We start from the raw sequence: 25,494 nt of genomic DNA, 5'->3' as shown, positions 1-25,494 counted from the left end.
TAAGGGATTAATGTAAATTAAACTCTCAACTAGCACGGATGAGTGAGTCCGATTAATACGATGTTTGAAATGAAGAGATACCGATGGAAATTGAGAAAAGACTTTAAAGTCAGTTGTTGCACAATGAGAATTAATTATGTATTCATCTAGCGAGCCCACTTCATGAAAACTGTGATTCTAACGGAAAGACGCATACATCTCAAATAAAGTCGCGATGTAGCATTAGCGCGTAAATAGAGCAAGAGTCGGAAACCGGAGCCAGTGAATTCCCAGTAGATTTTCACCTAATCACAAACTCCCTTCTTTTCCATTCTACAAAGCATACAGGTATGACCAGAAGCTATGTAGGATCTAGGATGCCACTGAATTTCTAGCCCTCATCTCCCCCTTAGCTCGCCGGTAGATTACTCTGTGAAACTCATCTCTCAGACGATCCTCGGGGTGGCACGGTAATGGCGAGTCCAACAAAAGATATCGAGGTTAATTCCCGACTAAATCAGGCTAGAAAAGTCTCCAGTACGTCTGCAATTTTACTTCCTCTTTGCTTTTACCTTTCTTTTCTGCTTCTCTGTCTCCGATTTTTATCAATTTGGCCGGCGGAAATGTGTGGCCGATAATGAGAAATGCTGGTTTTATGCGTCTTCGTAACCTAGATAGCGAGTAAAATATGAGAGGACATTTGGTTTAAAATAAGGTCATTCTAGAAAGGATATATATCTGATTGCACTTCCAAGAGGAGAGAGTTGTAGAGGAGGTGAATAAAAAGCGCTGGAATCAACAGAAAATGTGGCGCCACGGTGCAGCATTATACAACGCAAGCCATTGTCTGTGCATGGCGTCCGATTGCATTTGGGTCACGTGACTTGGGAAAAGTGGGTTTAATGTAACCAATCGCTTATCAGGTGAGTTCCATAGAATTATACTACGATGTACTTCATCACATTGTCTCTATTAATAAATGGAGATTAGTAATAATGTATTAATAAATTAAAACATTCAATTTTGATGATGGTGAAAATGTCGAGAAGATAATGAGCACAAAATTATGAGCACCATAAGTGAAACTTTAGAACCTATTCACGTTAATCTGCCCCTGAAATGTTTCAGAATTAGAAGTTCCTCAATAATTATTAAAGGAAAGAAAGAAAATTCAGAATGAAGTCAATTCCATCAAGATAATGAACAGGGATGTTAGTCATTATGAACTTGAGCTCTCTGATCGTACTCATTAGCTTTTCCTACACATTAAGGTTTAGATACACGCACATTTCAAACAAAATGCAATAAACTTGTTATCTTTGTGGTAAAATAAACAAACAAAATATATGAGAAAGCAAGAGGAAGAAGCAAAGAGGGGAAAATGAGAATGGATTTCGACAGCTATCTGCAGCGTAATCTTAATACTTTAAGTCGTCCAAAGATCTCAAACAATTTCTCCATCTGTGATTAATTTGTCTCTCCCCCAAACGAAAAGAATGAGTCACCCCAAGTTTAAACAAAGTATCATCATATAAATGTGGATCTCTGAAGAGATGTGGGAGATTGCCGTAATGGGTGGTGGGAAGGAAACACTCCCCGGAGTCCTGGGGGAGTGAGTGATCCATGACACCCCCTTCATACCATAGGGACTGAGGCACGCCACTTGCCCGGATTTACACGTTCTATGGCACCGACGACCAGCTTGGCCGTATTAGCGCTAATAGCCATTCGTTTGTGAACAAAAATATAATTATTATTGTTCAATATTTGCAATAGTGCATCTTTCTGTGTTTCCCATTTCATGTCCTATTTACGCTTTCATCAGTCAGTCAGCCATATTCGTATTCCTTCATCCTGTGAGTCTGAATAATCTCTAATATTCTTGCAACGAATTCAGCAGTATCATCATGGTCATTATCATCATCAAACTCGTCATCATCGCCAATGTCATTGTCTCCTCCATTGTCAATTTTATTTCCTCAGTCTAGTAATAGTTTGCCCTCTTTTTGCATCATCTCCCTTTAGTCCTTTTTGTTCGTTGCTCGTTAAGACCATTCCATATTTAGCAATACACTGTATACTGATATAGTTTCACAATGACTGTAGTAATATACTGATATAGTTTCACAATGACTGTTTCATCATTTTGTTTCCATTAATATTTTAATACTGAATTCCTTGCTGTCTGATTTCATTCTGCTTACATCTTGTTGAATATACAGAGTTGGTAAACAAACACTTTCTTTGCAATAGAAACATAGCGGAATGATTTAGGGTAAGACGAATTGAGTTTTGACATTGATTCGAGTTCAAGTCCGGGTAAGCTGACACGCTCAGGCAGGTGGTGGAGGAGTGTTAGACTGGGGTTACTGGTCCTAGAGGGGGTTCACATAGGGGGTAAAAACTAAGATATTAACAATTGTCGAGGAGTACACCTTTTTCTGTTGAATATCAGTAGAAGTGAGCATAAAGCCTTACCAGTGAAATACATCTTGAACGTGCGCATTGTATGGCGGAATGCAGAACAATCGTTGAGTTCTAGGTTATGGAAACGGACCCCCATATGAAGTATTTATGCAACCCGCCTGCCCTCTTGTTATAAGCTACCGGCAAAGGGTGGCAGCGGTGGGATAACCCACCAATCATCCCCCTCTAAATTGAGCATATCACCTACTCCAACGAAGGGTGGTGAATTTTCGATGGGTCTGCGAGGAGTTAGAGTTGATGTCGACAGCCTGGTCTTAAAATTCCTGCCAAACTTGGACTTGGGGACGGGTAACCTGAGAAGATGGGATGGGTGATTGGAGGGGAGATGGAGTGTTACATGGTTAGGTAGGAGATTTCTAGGAGAAGGGGTGGATAAAGGGAGAGAGAGAGAGAGAGAGAGAGAAAGAGAGAGGCCTGGAGTGAGGTTGAATATGCATAATTAAAGTGAGAATGTGATGATGAATTCATCAAGATGGAGGGAAAGAGAAAAAGAGATACAAATGAATGAGATGAATATAACGGACAAGCAGAAAGACATGTCAAAAGAGGTGGGGACAGAGAAATGCGGAAAGAGAAAGAGAGAAAGAGAGAGAGAAAGAGAGAGAGAGAGGGAGGGGGGGGGGGGAGACTTGCACACAGACAGACATACAAAATGCAAACTGCAAACAGATAGACACGATCGGACTCTTTTCCAGGAGGGGTATAGTCACGGTTGTAGAAAACAAAAGAACTGAGATGAAATTGTGCTCTGAAAACGTGTGAGGCAATGACAGCTGTTTCATCTCAAAATATGAAATCGGAGAGAACGTTCTGAGGAGTGGGATTTATGCCCTTTTCTGTTGTGTCCACTCTTTCATGATACGCGAGGGAGGCGATGTCTTGTATTTTTACCCCAATTCTAAGGGACCAATGATGGAAAACACCATATTTCTATTTGCCCTGCACACCATCTTTTACAAGTTCGGGATAATCTTGTTCGTTGTTTATTGAACTTCGGAAATGTAAAAAATATTTGTTTTGTATTATGGAGCACAAAATGGGTATGAAAACATTTACAAGGCATTTTCTAGTTGGCGAAAATTGCTAGACCAATATTCTTTTGGAGAATGAAAATGCCATTTTCCATCGATAAATAGAACAAATCAGAAGTGGGAGAACCCAATTTTCTTTGTTGAACACGTTTACTTGTTGAGGAGGAAATTTTGCATGTAATAAACTTTACAATATGTATTAAACAACAGTTTCTTTGAATAACATGAGAATCCATCAAGACACATCAAATCTGTTCTAATTCAGAATAGAATTACTAAATTACCCCAATTTCGATGAAATTCCAGAAACGGAAAGAATACACCGGCTGGCAAAACATTACGTTTTCGCTCTTGCCCTCTGTCATTATAATCTTCCATGTCATATAATAATAATTTTCACAGCGAAGTCTGTTAACCCACGGGGTCAGGGAGGTGTGGTGAAAGTCTCCTCGAGCCTCGGGGTCCAGGTGCCATCACTATTCCGTTCACTTTTCCTTTTAGCTCTCCAGCTTGTGTGTTCAAGTGTAATGTAATGAGTTGGTTGCAGTGCTATGTGTGGTGTCACGTCGGGAGAAGGAAAGACCGAGACGATGGCAACAGATGAGAGATGAAAAAGAATGAGAGGAAGGAACTGATAATAATAACTGAAAATCTTTTGATAGATATATAACAAAATATAATGTAGTTACTGAAAATAAAAGATTCTATTATACTATACTAACATCGGGATTTCACCCATTAGCAATATCATTCTATCATCTTTACCATTTTGCTGAATTGGCCCAAAATAGTATTGTTGCTTAATATATCATGTATATAACCCTTCACGAGGTCTTAATGATTATTATGTAGCATAATTATTACAATTTCTTTATATGAAACTCAGATCTAATACACATTACAATCATAAATTTTGTACTCATATTGCACAAGTACTGGCATTGGCTTTCAGTTTGCAAAACAGGACGATTGAAAACAGTGTTGATGACAGCTATATTATATAATGTTCTCCGATGATGTTTTCATTCGCCGAAATATGATGACATTTTATGACACCATAACCCGTAAATGTCCTACAGATTTTGACGTTTTCGATCAATTTGAAGACGCATTTTAGACAGCTGTTGTTTTTAGTGGGCAAGTAGATTTTACGGCGTGTTTGGGTTGGAAAATATTGGTGCGACTATTAAAGATTTTTTTCAGAAATCAGAACGCGGTTCAAGATTTTATCCCTCGAAGATTGTTCTTTATTTTCTTATTTATTTCACTTTTTTTATTCAGGGTAGTCTGTTCAGTATACAAAAAATAAAAACCTGGTCTTCCACAGAGCCCTGATTATGGCTTATGACAGGTATGCGCAACAACATCGGTGCCTTTAATCCCCACTCTCTCTCTCTCTCTCTCTCCCTCATATGAGTTCATTCATATTCAGTGATACCCCAAACCCCATTTTGGAGCAGACTCGGGATAATTTGTATCCATATGGATAAATATGTTTATCTTAGGTGTATTCTTATTTCTTGTACTTGTCTAAAGTTTCATCCTAGAAATAAGAATTAAAAAATATAAAAAGGGAGCATAGTCTTTTTCGCAGCTGGAACTTGGAATACCTGACTGTTTTATTTGTGGTGGAATGTTTGTCGTCGAGAAAGACAAGATTTGTTAACCACCTCTCACCCTCATTCCACCACAAGTCAACTGTTTTAAGCCGCACCCCATGAAGCTGTTCAGAGGACTCGTGATATGTAGTAGGCCGCACACTCTAATTCTATGTCAGGGACTGTTGATGTTATCTCCGTCGCAATTCTGACCCAGAAAATGAGACGAAATGCGTTCATTGTCCCCACACCGACAGAAAAAAAACCCTGGAAAGCATGTCAATCTAATTACAATCTGGCTGTATGGGTGAGAACATAGATCTGTGGTGAGAATCAGAGCGAAAAAGTACAGAGAGATGAATCGTCTAGCTCCTTTAGAAATAGAAAAATTGAGACAGTTGGCGGGATTAAATCATTTACATGTTCTAAGATACAAACACGATAACTGCGAATATGCTGAATGGGGCTATTAGCGGGATCGGAGCCGGATAAATTGCTAGGAACATAATGGCACAATTATTAGTCCGTAACCCACCCTTTTAGCCCACGGACCTAAACTGCATTAATCCCTTCATTACGAAAACTGCAACCTGTAATGACATTATCAGTTGATTTATTGCTATTAATATCCAAACGAGTTAAGCAGTCATCAATATCATTTTCAGCTTTTTCATGAAGTTCCTTTGTAAAGATAGAAATCGGGCCAGTGTTTTGTGAGTCGATTTTTGTAAATATATGGGATGATGATAACGAAGAGGCACGCTCTCTTGAACTTTAGGGGTATTATTCATTGGTGAAAGATTATTGTGTGATGGCATTTTCCGAAAGTCATTTGCAATGATTTGTCAATACGACAAATGTAAACAAGACTGAATAATACATGCCCCCGGGGATTGTGGTAGAGATAATAAGAGAGAGAGAGAGAGAGAGAGAAAACGGGAGAATGGATGTATGGAATAGCCTTGAAAATACAAAAATGAATGGCAATAGGTCAAATATAGGAATAGAAAGAAAGGATATAGATCATTAACGATCATTAACAATTATAAATTTTTAGAAAGCAGAGCGGAAAAAGCAGTAGTTAGACCTTTGTGGAAATAACTCTGAACATATCCATTTCAGTGTCAAGATCGATATGTTTAAAAGGAAGGGGATTATTTTTTTTAAAAATGACTACCACCACAAGAAGAAGAAGAAGCATTTAGGAAACTGGAAAATAGAGATGGGTTTTAGTATTCTAGATTCAATAGCATTTTTTGGTTGATCAATCATGCATTCCTTAATAAGAATGTAATTCCCAAATAGGCGGACTCTGTTTTAGTTCAAGACTAAGAAGTGTAATAGCACATTATATTTGTTATGTCATGCGCTATATCGAATACGATCACAAAGACTTTCACAAATTGAACTCAAGGCCTATTTGAGTACCATATTGAACTCAAGGCCTATTTGAGTACCATATTGAACTCAAGGCCTATTTGAGTACCATATTGAACTCAAGGCCTATTTGAGTACCATATTGAACTCAAGGCCTATTTGAGTACCATATTGAACTCAAGGCCTATTTGAGTACCATATTGAACTCGAGGCCTATTTGAGTACCATATTGAACTCAAGGCCTATTTGAGTACCATATTGAACTCAAGGCCTATTTGAGTACCATATTGAACTCAAGGCCTATTTGAGTACCATATTGAACTCAAGGCCTATTTGTGTACCATATTGAACTCAAGACCTTTTTGAGTACCATATTGAACTCAAGACCTTTTTGAGTACCATATTGAACTCAAGACCTTTTTGAGTACCATATTGAACTCAAGGCCTTTTTGAGTACCATATTGAACTCAAGGCCTTTTTGAGTACCATATTGAACTCAAGGCAGGCCTATTTGAGTACCATTGCCTAAAGTAATCATCTTCGGAATAATACGTCATTGTCATGTTCGAACATTTTCAACAGGTGATGCACAATGCTATTGAAATTGCTATATAGGTGATCTTTTGAAAAGTCTTTGCAATCGTTTTAATGTTAAATTTCCTGGAACATTGGAATTCAACAGTTTGAGCGCTCAGCAGAGGAGTTTTCTTCTTCTTCTTTGACTGCCGCAGTTGTCTTTTGTCTCGCGTACAATGTACATAATGTACATTAAGGAATTTGATCCATTGCGAATATAGAGTTAATACATACTGTTTTCTGTCTTTCTTCTCCACCTGTTGTAGGAGGTGACGGACGGAATACTCTCGGGGAAGATCTCATGTCGTAACATCAAATGTCCTGACATCACATGTCCCAATGACGAGGACCCAGTCATCAAAGATGGCTTCTGTTGTAAGACCTGTCCGTCAGAAGGTAGGATACATTTTTGAACATAATTTTCCCCACCTTTTTATCGTGATTGTTTACTTTGCATCTATGTATATATTTTGTATATCTTTTTAATTTTTTTATTTTGTTAGCCTTCCTGAAATAAATAACATTACCAGAAAAATGTTAAGAATAATAAAAAGTGTTTGCAAATGACATTTGTTTTTATTTGATTTATAAAGGAATCTAACATAGCACTTATGTGACAATGAAAAGAAGAGAAACCAGTTGGAATGTTCTTTGTGATTCAGACTTTGTACAGGGTGATTGAATTATTTGCATTCGATCGAAAACATGTTTCAAGCAATCTATTATCACTATACACTTGACGCTTTATTTCAATGTTTGATTTTATCTGTTTTGTCTATTCAAGATATTGATAAAGAAAAGCCCATTCAAACCAACGGATCGAGCGAGTCTCACCGGACATACCCCGACGATACGGCATCTACAGAGGGTACAGATGATACTTTACAAGGCGAAGGTAAAATCCTATTGTTAAATACATTTCCAGATAAAGATGGCACTATAAGTGTATGAAATTGATTATTGATGTACTCTTAAGTCAGTCCTATATATTCATCAATATTGTGAATAACCTCCAAGTCCTTCTTAGGTTTACAAACAAATAGCTTTAGTGTAATGGTTCAAAGATTGGTTTAACAGATTTTTGGCTAATTTGTTTGATGTCTTTATATATAAACATGAACGTTCATTATAACTTTGAGGACTGGTATGTTGATGGGCGAAATTATAAGTAATAATATTAAGGTGTTCAGATCAAGACAACTGGAGCTGGAGTGAGTGTCCTATTTGATCTCTAATCAGCGTGTTTTGTTCTGCATTGTGTTGTGATTTGCAGCTTTCGTATCCATTTTGTCTGGTCGTTTGACATCGGCGAACACCAGAGCAGTTTCTCGAGGATCGTTTCTTCTCATGAACAACAATCTCCACTTCACAATGCATGTATCAAGGTAAGATTAATCGAGTATTTAATATGGATAGATGATCATCCCCTCTCTCCCAATAGTACAGCTGCTTATTTTCAACGCTGGTAAAAGAACTCAATAATGTTTATGTGATAGGAACACATTGTTTATATCATTGAGTAAATCTCTTGCAATTGTAATTTGGTAAGATCCTTGGTACCACAATCTAAAATGACTCTTTAAATCTCATACGTGTGGATTTGTACCAGAATGTTCACTATAGTAGTCCTTCTCTGCCAAGTGCCAATCATATACATGGGGAATCTTTTACATTTTGTACAAGCATATTAACCAAAAACGTGTTTTCTATTCAAATCTTACACGTCGGGAAACCTAAGAATCTTTCATAAAATGTTGACAAAAGTGTTTTTATCCTCACTTTTGCAGACTTAGTACACCTCTTGAAGTTGTCTTCACAGGCGTACTCAATACGACGCTTCACGTCCATACCGTTCGCGATGTCGATTCAGATACGGTGAGTTTTGAAGATTGTAAACATTTTATTATTTTAATAAAAACACTTCTGAAAATATAAATCCTATTTCAGTTTACCTTTATATTCTCGTCACATTCACTTCTCTTTTTCTGTTTAATTTTCGTATTCTTGTGGCCAATTTATGAGAGGAAACATTTTGGTATTACTTTCAAATAGATTTGTGGAGAGTGGAGGAACGTTCCACAGATTGTCTCACGTGATCTGCGCAATAGAAACATTTTCGTCACACTGACCACCAGGTCACATGAGCATGGGGAGGTCAGAGGTCGCCTTATCCCGCATCGTGCACTGTCTACAGGTAAATAACGTGGTGACCGGTTCACGAAACTGTCCTATGTGCAAGTTTTAGACATCCCATTGAAGCACGTGTTAATTTAAATACACGTGTATCAAATCGATGTTGGCGAACTTGAACTTTGACGGTCTCGTGAAACGCAGCACTGATCACAATCTCTTTCATTAATACTTCTGAACTGGTAGTGACAATTTCCAGTAGATACACATCGGTTGGTCTTAAAATTCGATCCTGGACTTGGTCTTTTATTTTCTGAGGGTCAATGGAAAACATTTCCTCCTACTTCCTAGGCATTATTATAAGAAGTGTTATGTGAAAGGTTTTCACCACCAAAAATGCCGATTCTTACTTCATGAAGCTTCATGAAGCTGCTTAATAATTTGACTTACGTTTTATTGCAACTGGCCCGGGGGGCTCTTACACAAAAAGTTGCATAAGGATCGAGTATTTGAAACTTGCATTTAATTTGTGGAGTTGACTTTATACTCAGTTTGTATGCAAAAGTATCCTGTATTCGTTTAATGAAAAGGTGAGACAGTGGCCAAACTATATCCACTGCGGAGGAGACTAGCTTATTAACCATTTATTCATTTCCGTCAGAGAACCCGCCACTTACCTAATGATACATCGCGAGGCGGTATAATTTTGGACATGACTTGGTGATTTTTCTGTTTTTCATTGACGATAAAATTGAGTGGCTTAAAATACCGAAACTTACGAGATCATTTCTAGAGTAGGTGAAGTGAGGCCTTCTTACAAAACAAGGCACGGCTTTGTTTATGAACAGAACTGATTTTTAAAATAACATCCTGTAATGTCGATTGACAGAGCAAAAATAAGAAAGCAAAAGGAGCCATGTTTAATTTTTGGTACGGGGGGGGGGGGTTCTTTACCTGTCAAAAAGATGGAATATTAATAGATTATCCCTTTGATTAAGTTATCTATTATTCAATTTAGAATGGAGAGGGGGAGCCTCATGCTTTTAATCCGATGTGACCTGCTGCCAATTTGATGTGCTTTAATGCTTTCATCCTGTTTACACCATTTGCCATATTTCATGAGTTTAGATGATCTAATCATTAAAGATTATACAAAATAATATGGAAGTGTCATGGGTGAAAAAGCACATCATTAATGATGATTTGAAAGACGTTTTCAATGAGTGTATTGGTAATCTGTACCAGCAGTCTCTGTCATGTCATAAACGGTTTACATTTTATATCACGAATTAATTTACTTGTGTGGTCCTCAAAGAAAACGTAATTGTTGATGATTTGTAGTTACTAAATAAAGTCATTTACACTTGTATAGATTGCGCATAATGCTTTTGACGTCAGAGCTATGTATTTTCTAAAAAGCAACATTTCTTTTGTGGTTAAAGTATTATTTTATGGTAAATCAATAACAACAATAAGGAAATTATGTTTTATTTCTGTTATTATTCATAGAATCTTTCAGTGTTCTCTTGACGCCGAAGCGTCGCAATGGTCCCATCAATGGGTCCTTAGGAAAGGGAGGATTGGTCATGCTGTCTTCCTCCAAAAATGGTAACACCCTCAACTTTGCCGCTCTGCTCGATGGACTGGTCGAGTCAGGTAAATAACAACCTCTTCAAAAGTAAACCCATGAACTTTTTACTCTGTCTTTCATGTTCATTTAGCATTTCAGTTACTCATTCATTCTTTCATATACCCAGCATTATTATGATTTTGTTCCCTTTATCCTTTCACCTTTTTCATATTGTCTACTAAGAGGACATTCCCTTACTTTATCGGTGCTACTCAAAAAGAGTCAATATAATATATCTTCATTCAAAGCTATTCTCCCTTCTCATTTGCACACGTAAATATCTCTTTCTGCTTCTTCTTTTGAATTGTGCCTTACTTCATTTTATTCTCATTCTGGTTTCATTGATTATTTCTGTTCTTCTTTGCCTCAATATTTTTCTTCATCCTTTCTGAGAGGTGGTCTACATTTACTTAAACATTCTAAAATAGTTGTTAAATTTGTCATCTTATTCCATCTATATATTGTAGAACGGACAGAGGATGTCAACCTCGTCATCGAGATCACGAGGAGAAACGATGTCTTGAAGAGAATCGAAGTCACTGTCGCAGTCGAGGTCAGTTTGCTCTTTCTGGTTAACGATTTCGAATCTTTAAAGGAGGACTAGTAGACGTCATTTGTAACATGAAGAAGAAAAAAACAAAAAGCAAGATTGTAGATAACTAAAATATAATTGCAATTGCTATTGAAAATGTAAATGATCTAAGTATGACGTTCTAATTATCTCACGTCTTCTTCATATGCATTGTCGTTTAAGAGATGATTATTTTGAAAGACATCGATGCATTGCTAGCATACAGAATAATCATCTGTTTTTTCATTTTTTCAATATTGTAATACAATCTCTCTTTCCAAACTTAAATAGGCCATCGACGTGGTGGATGTGCTCGAATCGATTCCCAGCACAATAAAGAAAGCGATCACGAAGGGACAACTGAAGATGAGGGTGACGGTTCAAGAGCAGGGTGACTTAGGAATGCTGGTCGGCAGCATCACACCCCTTCGAACATGCAACAGTGAGTCATTTTATCAATTTTCATGACTTGTCTTTAAGCTTTTCAATTCATATTTGACATAGAGTATAAGAACTCGTTTTATCTCATTTCATTACATTTATATATATATATATATATATATATATATATATATAAATAATATACTATAAACTCAACTGTAAATCTTAAAAGGGAGAATAGTAACAATAAAAATTACACTTCTGAAACTAGACTTTGATTTTTTTTCACTTTATATTATTATGTAAAATAAAAATGTCTGACGAATTATCTAACCTGTAATTTGCAAGAGAGTCTACATTAAGCCTAGCTAATTGGCACTCAGAATATCATCTCCCCAAAATCAATTTAGTGATAGCATGTGCTCTTTTTTATAATGAATAAGAAAATCAATCCTGATGTGTTATTGTCTGTATAATCATTGGCAGGCATTCACGCTGTACTATCTGGTAGTCAAGCTCTAGAGAGATCAAAGACCACTGGAGCTAGTGGATCTGCGGTATTCACCCTGGATGATGATGGGACAATCAATTACATGGTAAATACCTTTATTCATCCATCTTTCTTTGTATATTATTGTAACCGCTCTGCTAAAATTTGCAATTGTTTACTTCCACTACTGATTCGAAAATAACAAATTTATAACTCGTTGTATTTTTTTTACTCGTCAAGGTTCGATTGACTGGTCTACAAACAGAGGTCAGTGCCATCACCATCGAGATGCCGAGCAAGAACAGACGGAAGATCGTGGCTGATATCTTTGGAAACTATAGGGATGGACTGGTAAGCAAAGCCAGGCATTTTCGCTTAAGATTAATTTATGAGACGAATGGCTATATCATGGGAGGTTCACTCATATATTTTTACAGGAGAATATTTCGTCCAACATTCGAAAAGCGGTACCCTTTAAATGGTGTCCCCGAACTCTCCTGACAAGAATGCCAACCACTAAACGTCACCATGTTCACTGAATCCAAAGGCCATTACTAATACAATGAAGTGTTGAAATATGAACTTATGAATCTCTTTCCCATTTGTGATGCAGGCTCAGGGCAAGTGGCTACGACCCAAGCTCCGTGATGTCCAGATGTTTCTCCACGGTGAGCTATATGTGAATGTAGCTACAGGCGCCTTCACCACCTCGGAGCTGCGTGGACGCATCGTCCAACTTCCATACCAGGGTCACATCAGAAGGCATGCAAGTAAGTATACCTATCCCACCGCTGCCGCTCCTTAAGGATGCGTAGAATAGTCATTACTATTTCATCTGCTTAGAGCTAGAAGATAAATAAAACGCAAATAAGTATCCAAATCCTACTGCTGCCGCCCATCTACTGTAGTCCACGTTTAATAGTCTATTATTATTTCATCTGCTCCGAGTGCAATGGTCCAAATTTATCTTCCAAGTAAAAATCTACTATTCGTGTTTTTACCCATCTTTCATTTCACTCCCAAAGAAATGCCAATCCAGATGTCGGGGTCCCTCATGGATCCCGCTCAGGAGACTGGAGCAGCCGGTCATGCTTGGCTCTTACTCGATGAAGAATGCTCCCTCAATTACGAGATCGCCGTGGTAGGACTAAACAGCCTCACTGAAGACGACATCGGGACTGACAGCCCACCGACCACGCCTCACTTCTACGCTGAGATCGGCGAGATCGAATCTGGGGAGAGCCGAGTTCGCTTAGTTCTAAACGCCTTTAGAGGAAACAGCGTAAGTAGCCTCATAATTAGAGGTCGAAAGATATTTCAAAACTTTTTGCTTTTATTTTCATTCTCATTCTCATAAACTATAGTTACGGTGCAAAAGACATAACTTACAGGAATTTCACCATAAACTGTGTTTCCTCCATTCTGTTGAGTCTATACTCATCTTTAGACTCTTTACAATTGACGTTACGATCCCCTTTTTGGGATAACTATGATTATTAATTTGTTCAGCTGAAACAAGAGATAAATTTCATATGTACAGATAAATAAACACCCATATGAAAATGTTTGCACCGTTACATGTATATCTGAGTTGATGCAGTGGTGGCAAATTGCGAACATTTCAACATTTTCAGCAAGTTATTAAGTATTTGCCTTGTAGTAATGTTCTCATTATATCTATCCCATTTAGGCCCGAGGTACGTTAACAGACGTGAATCCTGGATTATTGGAGAGTATGGACAGGGGACAAGCTTTTATTCAGATCAGTACCAAGAACCATCGAGAAGGCGAAATCAGAGGACAGGTGAGTTTTAAAATCCTTCTTTGAATTGGCAACGCTTGAGTGCTGCGGAAAACCTTTATGATTGGGTTAGGATATTATGAGTGTGCACAGTTGATCTAGATAGTGCGTACAAATGCTTAAAGGCTGATGATGTTGAAGCATATGATTATTGACTACAATCCCTTTAGTTGGTGTGAACTCATTAGAAGAAACGAAGAAACCGGCATTATTTTTAATGTGTCAGCTGAAATAAATGTGGATGCGACTTAAGGTGAGACTCATGACTGAATTTTTGATCCCAGACGCATAATACGAATGAATTTGATTTTCATGGTAATGATGATGGTGATGACGGTGATGATAAAGATAATAATAATGATGTTATTTTTCTTTGATTATCAGATCATCCTGCCTAACACTTGTCATGGTGCATCCAATGGTAACAACCTCGTCCCCGTCAACGATCCCATGCCCGCCATTAACGTCGATGACGACCCAAACTCGTGCTTCTTCGAAGGTCGATATCATGCTCCGATGTCGACCTGGTCACCGGACTACGACAGGAACTGCACCACATGCACTTGCAAGGTAGGGTTACAAAGACTGATGCAACACATTAATCTGCATTTGCCACTCTCAACCCAAGTGTAGTAAATAGGAACCTGGTAGAATGCTGTTCTTAACGCACTGTGCACTGATAACGGCTGCTGGAGCTGAAGCAGAGTAATACTTTTCAAATCAATTTGAAAACGTTACATCATAATAAAGTGAAATGTGCTATACAAGAAGTAATATTTGAATCCTTATTCTTGTTTTCATGGACTTGTCTTTGATGATTTTTATCGGTAATCAATGTATTCATTAGTCTTTTTTTTTACTTTTTCGTTAGAGTTCCTCTAATATCAGCATTTGATCTTAATTTTCATCGTTATTTGCCATGTTCCTCTCAACAGAAAACTGTGACTATCTGCGACCCTGTGATTTGTCCAGAGCTGTCATGTGACAACCCCGTCACAGCTCCTGGTGAGTGCTGTCCATCGTGTCCGAAACGTAAGTTCAACCTTTCATCTTGAATTGTCTTCACAATTCATATTGTCGATCTATAAAACCAATCCTTCAATTTATTTTTACGATATCTTCAATTGTTGGATATTATATCTTTAGAATTTCCTTTGTGTTTTTACTTATTAGATGATGTTGCTGGTTTTAGGATTTTAAGGTCCATTCCAATGTAATCGTACTTTGCATGAACTTGTTGTAATTAGTACATCAAAGTCACGCTCATTGATCTTATATGGAATGGGGTATGGGATACTCGTATGACCCCCGATGAAAGTGTAAACTTTCATTTTAATTGAAGTTTGTGTCAGCTTCGTAGACAATCGAAACCCAAGGATTAAGCCTTGTTAAAGCAGGGGGTATTAGGCAATGACTGAATTAACTTAATTTCCGACATCTACGCCCGCTTCCTCACTGTCTTCCCAAAGGGTGTTGAAGTGCCAGTTCGGGGAGGGAAAGAGCTCCGTTATTGGTGTAATCCTTGTCAGGGGTAATTCACGTACCCCTATCGTCGCCAGCACTGCCCACCCCCACTCTGTTTAAATTATGTGCTATCTGATGGCTCAGTGCTAATCACAATCAGTGTAGCGGTGCACAACCGCTACTTCGATGTTTATTAGAGGGCAATGGGAACGACGCTGAAGAGTGCAATCGCATCTTCAATGTTTTCACTAGCAATCAATAAAAGAATGTCATGTTTGATCTGCGGGGTAATGATTAGAGGACCCTGGGTACGATGGCTATAAAGGAGAGTGGGAGAGACAAAGGAAGAAGGAGATGGGTTGCGAGGCGATGTGGATGACGAGATAAAGGCATTTGGTGAAGAAAAGGATAGAGGGAGGGAGAGAATGAGACAGAACGACAGACAGACAGGGATTCAGTAGAATTAAGAGAGACAGAAAGAGAAAGAGAGAGGATAGAGTAGTGATAGAAGACACAGAGACAGACACAGAGAGAGACAGAGAGAGAGAGAGAGAGAGAGAGAGAGAGAGGGGAGAAAGGAGGGGGAATACACGGGAAAAGGGATGGAGAGGGAGAGAGAAAGAGAAATAAGGTCAATGTCATACTTTCGCATAATTCTCACGAGAAATTCTCGAGAGGCAGAAAAGGTGCCAAAATGGACGATGATAAAAATTGTATACTGCAATTCTATGCCCTCAGGCTATCGAAACTATTCAACGTAATGAACGGAGATTGCAAAATGAGTGTTAAATTGGATACAGGTATCCAATTGCAGAAAAGCAGTGATTTTACAAATATTTTTTTATTTGCTATAATTGTATAGCCATTGAGCAATTTGTCGGCGGAAAGAATCGATATTTGAAGTCTCTGTCGGCAGAAGATAACTGTATAAAGAAAGAAAAATATTTTCTAATGCTATTTTTTCTAAATATTATGTGTATGGCAATAATTCAGAGAATCATTCCGATTACTATACGATGATTTAAAAAGATACGGTACGGTATTATGGCCAAGACCGGCAAATATCATGGTTTAAGCTTAACTTTCAAGTTCAAGTTCAAGTTCAAGTTTTATTTCCACATGTGGTTCATAAAAAACAATAAGTATACATACATGTTCAGACGTATAAAAAATACACAATTAACAAACAATAATATTAAGAGAAACAAATAGCGAACAAAATCTAAGAACAACTAAATACATGTGATAATATGATAACTGCTGCATTAAACATGTTAAAGAAGTAAAGAATCAGCCGGACTTGTCGTTTATTATACAAATAATACACAGCAGTGAGGGCATTAGTAAGAATTACCCACACAAGGTACCTTTGGAATAGTCTAACACGCCCGAGGCGGTATAGCAGAGGACGTTTGGACTGTTTCGAAGGTACCGAGTGTGGGTAATTTTACTAAATTTCCGAACAAATTTGTGTATTATTTGTTTTATAAGATGATGTTGTATTTGTTTTATAAATTTGTTTTTTCTAACATGATTTTATACTTATGACAAATACCAATGACCGGTCATTATCAAAATTACGTGTTAGGCAAAATAAATGCCTGGTCACGTGTACCCTCTCAACCAATATGAGGATCCACGTCATCATTTTATTACAATATTTGTTTATCGTTACGCATTTTCATAGTATGGATATTTTTGTCCGGTAAACAAAACTTATCTTGTTTAATTGATATCGCATGTTTATTAGATTTTTTTTATTTCAATATTTCTTTCCCCCTTCTACTTGAAACAGCGGAAGAGCCGGAAGAGCCAGGCTGCCATTTTAAGGGTGACAAAAAGGTACATCGCGTCGGGACCCAATGGCACCCGTACATTCCCCCATTCGGATACACTAGATGCGTGCTATGTACTTGCATGGTTAGTTTGGATTAAGCCTTTCATTTCAAACGACTTGATATTCTTTTCTTCCATTTTCTATGAGTTCTCAATTTTCAATTGTTTGCGTGTGTGATGCATTTCAGATCAGCAGGGAGCGATGAAAGACATATTCAAAGGAATTCTTGCGAAAATACTTTTTTGGTGATGATTTATTGTGACGATATTTGGAGAAGCAGAATTCTTTTAAACTGAACTTACTCCTTTCACATTAACGGAAAAGACAAATTTCAAGCCTATGCCTTAAAATTGTTATGATGAATATTTTGGAGAGAATGTGGGCAGTGTACACATGATTTAGTCCTTCCATGCCTATAACAAATACTTGAGGAAAAAACAATGTGCTTTTCAACTAGCTTTAAGAGATACACTTCCTGTTTATTCAATCATTTATGAAGTGTTGGGAAAAGAATGTGTCTTCCATCAGCTTCAATAACATTTTATAAACATTCACGACAAACGTCATGAGTTACATGGTCTATGCTTTCGTTTCATTGCTGCAAACACGAAAATAAAAATGGAAATCTAGCGTGATATTTGTGAAAAGATTTTTAGTTATCTTTTGTGATAAAGATCTGTTTGATTTATTTATACTTTATTGTTGTTGTTGTTGTTGTCATGATTATGACGACCATTTTACATTGTTATGGACATGTGATCATATCATCTCTTTTAAAAAGAGAGAAAAAGAAGAAAACATTAAAAAAAACTGCCTTTTTTCACTGACAGTATCATGTCTTTTCACTGCATTTCATTTACATCTTGAAATTATTATCTTTTCATTATTATTTTTGTTTCATTTGCTGGAATATGACGTGATGTTGGTTATTATATTTGATTTTATAATACATGTGTTCCATTGTCGACTGTTCATGCTTATTTTGCTTCTGACAAGAAATGTAAATGTGGGCAATGTTGCACAAACGAATTAGAGCAATACTTCTCATGTTACGGCTTCAAACCTGGTCGGTTGATTTAAGTCATAAATTAGGAGCCGTGATTCTGATGTACTGTTTGGGGGACAATTTTATACGATCATGTATATATATACCTTCGCTCGCAAATTTAATTCAATATCATGCTCCGTATCTCGTGTAATTTTGACTTGCAGTGGAATTTCATCACACTACAGCCTAATTTGATTCCAAGATGTTAAAATGAAGGTATTCAAATTCTCATAAAGCAATGAATGTTTTTGCATATATCCATCTTCCTATCGTCACAGAAGAATATATTTCACCATATTCGTGAAAACCAATACTATCACTATTGATTATTGACATGTTACCATTGGTCAAAAATCTTACTGTGCCTGTCTTCATTTTCTCATTTGCCTTACAGCCGGGTGGCAACCTAAACTGTTCAAGACTCGCCTGTCCGTCATTGGATTGTCCTAAACCAATTCGACTAAACGCTAATGATTGCTGTCAAGTTTGTCCAGGTAATGATTATTATTCAATTTGGTAAATCTGATTTTATCTAGAATCATTCCCCGGTGCAATGTATAGTAGTGGTCATTATAGTTTGATGGTAGTGGAGTATGTGTAAGTTTAACCGTTAACAAAGGTTGTAATAATTTTTTATGTTTTATGTTCAGTAGAGAAATAATGTTTTGCTTTCGCTTAAACTGATCTACAGATGTCATATATTCGTCAATTACGCACCTTGTATCACAGTGTCGCATATTTCAAAAAATAACATAGCAAAAGCAAGATATGGATGAATCTTTGGAAGTGTTTTAAATATCATTTAAATACAAACTAAACCAAGCATGAAAACAGAGGGCAGTACTGTATTCTTTAAGCTCATTGTTTTTTGTTTAAACTTGCTATAGAACCAGAACCAACTACCCCACAACCACCAATGGACGATACATTACTGCAGGCAGATGAAGTAGAAAAAGGTAAGTTGTTTCAAACTGCATGTTAAAATCGAACTAAATATGTTAAACAGGACCCTGCCAGGACTTTGAATGTTTACACATATGTAATTCGAGATAAAGCAGATGTTACGAATGAAAGTGTATAAAAGTATGTGATTGTATAACTTTCTTGTACTTATTTGTCTCTTTGCGCAATTCATACTCATAAAGTCATGTAGTCTGCTTTTCGTCTTCTTTTTCTTCTTCTTCATCCTGTTTATTCCTTCTTTGATCAACTTCTTCTCGTTTTTTCCTCCTTTTTCTACTTCTTCTTTGGTATTCTTTTCTCATTTCTTTTCCTTTTTCTTCTTCTGATTCTTCTTCTTATACTCATACTCCTTCTTTATCACCCTCTCTCCCTTTGTTTCCCTACACTCTTATCAATTTTCGTGTTGTATACTATATGTAAGGAATGGATTTCATCGACAAGTGCTGAATGTTGTTTATCGTACATTGTGAACCCGAAAATGTTGTATATTAGTTACATTGTTACAATGTTACGTATTTGCATGAAAGAATATGAAAAGGTGATTTTTAAATCCAAACATCCTATATGTACAATTGCATTCATGACGTGTAAAAGGCATGATTTGTATATGTCTGTCACCCCCTCTTCTCTTTATCCCTTTCCTTCCTCTATCTACCTCATATACACTGATAAATTTAACACACGATTCTTTGTTCTTCGTTCTTTTGTCCTTCTAAATCTGAACACCCTTTCTCTATTTTTGTTAACCGCTAATTTAAACTCTTTCTTCTCAATTCTTTCTTTGGTCTGATTCTTCGTGTCTTTATTTACTATTGTCCATTCTTTCGATTACATTCTCCAAGTCCCTTGTGTGATGCTCACTTGTTTCCCCAGTACCCCCAGTGCTTACATGTCGCATGTTTCTCGTTTTCCTCCTCTCTTTGTAGGATGTTCCTTCCTCGGTGAATTTTATAGAAATGGCGCTGAATGGCACCCTCTTGTGTCACCATTTGGTACAATGAGCTGCGTCAGATGTAGATGTCGGGTAAGCTTAACCTTTGACCTTAATGGAAAATGTCCACCATTCCTCAAAGCTCTACTGGAAATGTTTGTCTCACCCAGAAAAAGTTTAAGTGTCAATATAATAACTGTGACGTCATGTTAAGTATTTGCATGAAATATTGAAGTTATCAACTCCAGCGTTATTGTAATATGTATCCTAGTGGTCACATAATATGAAGTGATTGTTTTTGTTGAATGTTCTTGGTGTTTGTAAGACCACAGTATGTTATATTTTACACATAGATATCAAAGTTATGACAGGATAACTTAATCCAAACAAATTATGTAAGACTTGACAATATCCGTTTAAATACTTTTAATGGGTAAATACGATAACCGTTAAAAGTCTGTGAAACAATTTTTGAAATTGCCCTAGAGTTCTCTTGAATGTATTTCCTGATTTGATTTCCTCACGTTTCCTGTCCGGACTGTACACTTAAAAACACGATATCATCACATTTATTCATCACACTGATATCTTATTTTTACAGAATGGTCAGGCGAAATGCAAGGGAAGAACCTGTCCTCAGCTTAGTTGTAAAGAATCAATCAGAACTAAAGGCGAATGCTGCCCAAGATGTAAAGGTAAGATATTGCAGTGAGTTTAAATCAGCCATGTCCAAATAATAACGAACTGGCGTTATACTGTTTGGTTGAGCCTTGTACCAATGCAAAGATCTGCATGGAATAGAATGGAATACTGTAGTGTGACGAGTAAAAGAAATAAAGAAATAAAACTCTCTGAAATAAACAGAGACGAACAGTAAGATAGAGAAAGAGAGAACAAGAGACAATGTACCTGGTAAGTGTGTGTGTGTGTTTGAAAGATTGGAGAGATACAGATATTTTGATAGATAAAGAGATAAAGAGAGAAAAGAGGGATCAGCCTGCGTTATGTTCAGTGATCCTCGTATCAATAGGGACTTTTAGATTTGCACGAAGACAATGTGGATTGCTACGATCGACGTCCTTTTAATGCACTGCCTTGAATGGACGTCACATGTATCTGTCCACGCAAATCTAAAAGTCCCTAATGAAGAAAATAGCGTGGAACCGAACAAGGTGGTGTGAAGCAAAGTAAAAGAGAGGAAAACAGAGAGAGAGAGAGAGAGAGAAGTTTTGTAAAGCGAAGTAAAAGATAAAAAAAACAGGAATATAGAGATAGAGAGAAGGAGAGAGAGAGAGAAAGAGGCAGACACAGAGAGACAGAGAGGGGGAAAAGAGAGAGAGAGAGAGAGAGAGGGCTATATAACGAACTGTATGTACTTGACTTATGGCATGCTTATGAGTAGATGAAGAGCAATGTAATGGAAATCATTCTTTATCTGTGGTATTCAGATTGAGAATCTTCAAAGCTTGTACACTTTATATTTTGTCAGCTACTTCTGATAGATATTAATAATTCAATTCAATTCAAATAATTCTATTTCATAGCTAAATCAAAACATGCAAAAAATCCTTACATAAAGTGAAAATCAAATGACATTTGAGATATAACATAGAAAATGAAGCTTGTTTGATATTAATCGATTTAAATGTCGACAATTAATCAAAGCATTTAGAATACAGAATGTATAAGCATATCATAAAGTCGAATTTCAAAGAAAACGAGAAATGCTCTAAAAGGCAGAGATTTTATTTGTGTGGATTACTCTCTAAAAAGAAAAAAAAAAAGGAAGGAAAAAAGAAAGAAAGAAAAAGCAAATGAAATGAAATGGATAAACAAAATCCATTCGTATTTGAATAATAAATACATTTTTGTTAATAGAAATAGAAAAATACACAAATGCACTGCTCGGAAGGTAAAGCATTCATAAGCATGAATACATTATGAATACATTATTTCTCGTAAAAAATGTATACATTTTGCTAAATGTTGCTAACATTTTATCTTTTACCGTTATTTCTTTGCAGAAGACATGTTAACAGTGCCCACAACATTACCAACAATATTAGAGATTTCTGCGGAGAAGAAATCACGGAGGAAAGAAAAACTGTCATAGGGAAGCGCCCATTTTCACCCACGAACCCTTAGATAGCCCCATATCCACCTTCAAAAAGAGACATTTTGAGATCATTTTGTTGTGGATGTGCCACACCTTTCCTGAGATGCAGGGGTTGAAGAACAGAAAGGGACATTCAAAAGATGATGACTATTGATTGGAGTCCCTAACCGCCTGATTGTGAGATCACCAAAGATGGTGTGAAGATGATGCCGACATCCTCAATGTCAGAGGAATGGAAGGGGTCAGCTGTTGCAAGTTTAACGGACAAATGTAACCCGGATGCAGCAGTTGAATGATCACGTGATATTGAAAAGGTGGAGACGACTGACAAAAAAAACTACACTTATGATAGTGTTTGCCTCATGGGACAGAGATTGGGTACTGAACTTTCAAATTGATGCAGAAAAAATGAAAGAAAAAAAATCAAAGCATCACTGTATGACATCAATACCTTTACGATGCTTCCAAAAGAACGTTAAAACGACACGTGCGCACAACGAACGGAAGCATCCAGTTGATTTTGATTGGTAGCTCATCATGTCGCAGGCTTTCATGAAAATCAGATCATCGTGATAGAGTGACATGTTTACTTATGAGGACCTTAATAGGAATGAATGAAGTGAGATATGATTTTTATCTAAAAATAATATCTTTGCTAAAGTATCAAATACAACTCTGACCTCTAATATTGGAATCAACAAAATGTATATGTTTCATCAGATATTATTTCAATAACATTTTTGACGAACATTGCTTCATCTCATTAATAAGTAAAGGATATCTTGAACAGGATAATTAAACTAGTTAATTAGATCAAGGTTATACTTTTGCCAAATATATTCACAATTTTTAATTTGTTAAATTGGGAATGAAGATTTTAAGGACATAGTGTTCATTTCATTTTTAAATTATTGTAAGATCCACCACCCTCATTTGTCAACTAAGTATTTTAATATTGTAAAATGCAAAAATAGAGTAGAAGCCGAAATAAATTGCTGATACAAAATCGTCTTGAGGTGAAGTAAATTTTATTCAGATTAAAACTAAATTATCTTTTAATGTTGAAAAAGTTCACAAGGTAAACGTAACATAATGAATGGAACATGATATTAATAATATAACACTAACTGTCATGTATCTAGGAGAAAAAAATATTATTATGGTTTGTTTCTGTCTATGTTGAACTTAAACGTGTGTGATAGGTCGTAAACTAATTGAGAAAACTGATCGAGAAATATTAATAAATAATAAGATGAGTAGATGACATAGTCTACATGACAGATTTGGAATGTAGTTTGACAATAAAACAGTAGTATAAAGTATTACCAATAACCATATGATTAAAAAGATAATCCTCACATTCCCTATGTAATATTTTGTATTAAAAAGCAATAACTTTATATATTATCTGATAAAATTATTCGTATCTTAAACACGTTTTATTTACTCATACGTATAAAATCGTAACAACATTCTTACCTTCTTTTTCTCCTTTAATATTTAATAGATTGTGCTAAATATAAATAATTTCGAACAATGAGAAAATATATATAACTTATTTGAAAACGTGCGTTGCTCATCATTTATGCACATCTTGACAACATGAAGACAATATACAGACTGAAAATGCTTGACAATCAACTATATACTATATGCGTTTGTTTGAAGGTGTTCAAGAGTTTAACTGATAATCAACGATGTAAAAACAATCTTAGTAGTATTATGATACACATTAATCAATACCTATAGACCGAATACTTCAGTATTTAATAGTGCATCAAGGCAATACGTGTTCCTTAATGTTGCGATTTTCTTTTTATTTATTTTTGTCTAACATGTTTTCCTTACATTGAGTCACAAAATGCATTCGCAATCATGATTTGTTGGTTGTATTCAAGTTCTATTGATTCCTCTTCGATGGGTACAAGACTTGGTTGAGATTTATAGATGTGTTATTTATTCTGTACAAATGCCAAAGTAAAAGATGTATTCGTGAATATTTCGCAAACATAAAATAGACAACATTTATAACTTTGATTTCTATTTTTAATCATACTTGTGCTTTATGTGTAGAAAGTAAAGTGTAAGATTAACATCGTGATACACAATTAAAATAATGAATACAAAGTACATTTAGATAAATCTAGAATATTTTGTTCTCTGCGGTTAAGAATTAAATGTTTTACAGTGCATTTACGTTCAATAATATATCTGTACAAAATATTAGAGCAAAATATGATATTTAAAAGTCCTAAGCGTGTTAGCATAGGATGAGTTCCTTTTTATTTTTGTACGAAATGATATATCTCAAATTGATTACAATTATTTACACACTATTGATATTTTCTTTTTTTTTTTTTTTTTACTAGTGCGACGTGTTAACGTGTGTTAATAAATGTGAACGAACATACAGTATTTTTGTTTAAGTGAATTTATCGGAGTGTTGGCTCAGTCAGTAGAGCATCCGCCTCACAACCGGGAGGTCGTGGGTTCGAACCCCGGCCGCGTCATACCAAAAGACGTTAAAAGATGGGAGTTGTTGCTACCTTGTTAGGCCTTCAACAGTAAGGGATAGAGCAACGTCCATCTAGCGCTGCTCAGTGGCTGCCGGGCTCACGATCAATTGGGCAAAAAGAATTTCCGTTTCGGTTTAATAAAATTTGGAGTAGACTATTAGGCTTTCATTATTATTATTATTATTATTATTATTATCATTATTATTATTATTTATCATTCTCCTCGTGAGATATTCTTTTCTTTAGAATTATTTTTTTAAATCGTGATCCTTTGTGTGGACACAAACTAATCAGTAATACTATTCACATATGGCGCGAATTTCCACCCAGTGCAGCACTGTAAAATTCAAAACGCGCGCCTTAGTTTGAGTTCGTAATGAACAAATCTTGCAATGGTGTAGAAGTCAAAATCTGTTGCCTAATGTGGAAACGTATTTTTAGAGGAGCAGAGTCGGTTGTGTATAACTTGCATAAATTATATATTATGGATTGGTGTATTTAATACAGTATTGTTTGTATTTTGCAATGAACATATGTTGACTTGTGTAATTATGCTAAGAAATGATTG

General features: G+C 36.3%; 1 protein-coding gene across 1 annotated transcript in view; it reads left to right on the top strand.

Moving 5' to 3' along the window:
• The window catches only part of CHRD (chordin), a gene marked incomplete at its 5' end in the record, with an annotated part of 40,332 nt that extends 17,513 nt beyond the window's left edge, over nt 1-22,819 (top strand). The window contains 21 exon segments of the mRNA NM_001110245.1: nt 7,315-7,444; nt 7,833-7,943; nt 8,322-8,433; nt 8,836-8,923; nt 9,101-9,242; nt 10,688-10,834; nt 11,276-11,361; nt 11,671-11,821; nt 12,247-12,356; nt 12,491-12,601; nt 12,864-13,020; nt 13,276-13,532; nt 13,941-14,054; nt 14,436-14,621; nt 14,987-15,083; nt 17,311-17,435; nt 18,795-18,894; nt 19,288-19,356; nt 20,290-20,387; nt 20,896-20,989; nt 22,319-22,819. Coding sequence (NP_001103715.1) covers nt 7,315-7,444; nt 7,833-7,943; nt 8,322-8,433; nt 8,836-8,923; nt 9,101-9,242; nt 10,688-10,834; nt 11,276-11,361; nt 11,671-11,821; nt 12,247-12,356; nt 12,491-12,601; nt 12,864-13,020; nt 13,276-13,532; nt 13,941-14,054; nt 14,436-14,621; nt 14,987-15,083; nt 17,311-17,435; nt 18,795-18,894; nt 19,288-19,356; nt 20,290-20,387; nt 20,896-20,989; nt 22,319-22,407 — 2,574 coding nt within the window.
• Nucleotides 22,820-25,494: the final 2,675 nt, after the last annotated feature.

The sequence above is a fragment of the Strongylocentrotus purpuratus genome, unplaced genomic scaffold, assembly GCF_000002235.5.
Source record: "Strongylocentrotus purpuratus isolate Spur 01 unplaced genomic scaffold, Spur_5.0 spur5_scaffold_16, whole genome shotgun sequence".
Lineage (NCBI taxonomy): Eukaryota > Metazoa > Echinodermata > Echinoidea > Camarodonta > Strongylocentrotidae > Strongylocentrotus > Strongylocentrotus purpuratus.
This window is presented reverse-complemented; position numbering and strand designations above follow the sequence as displayed.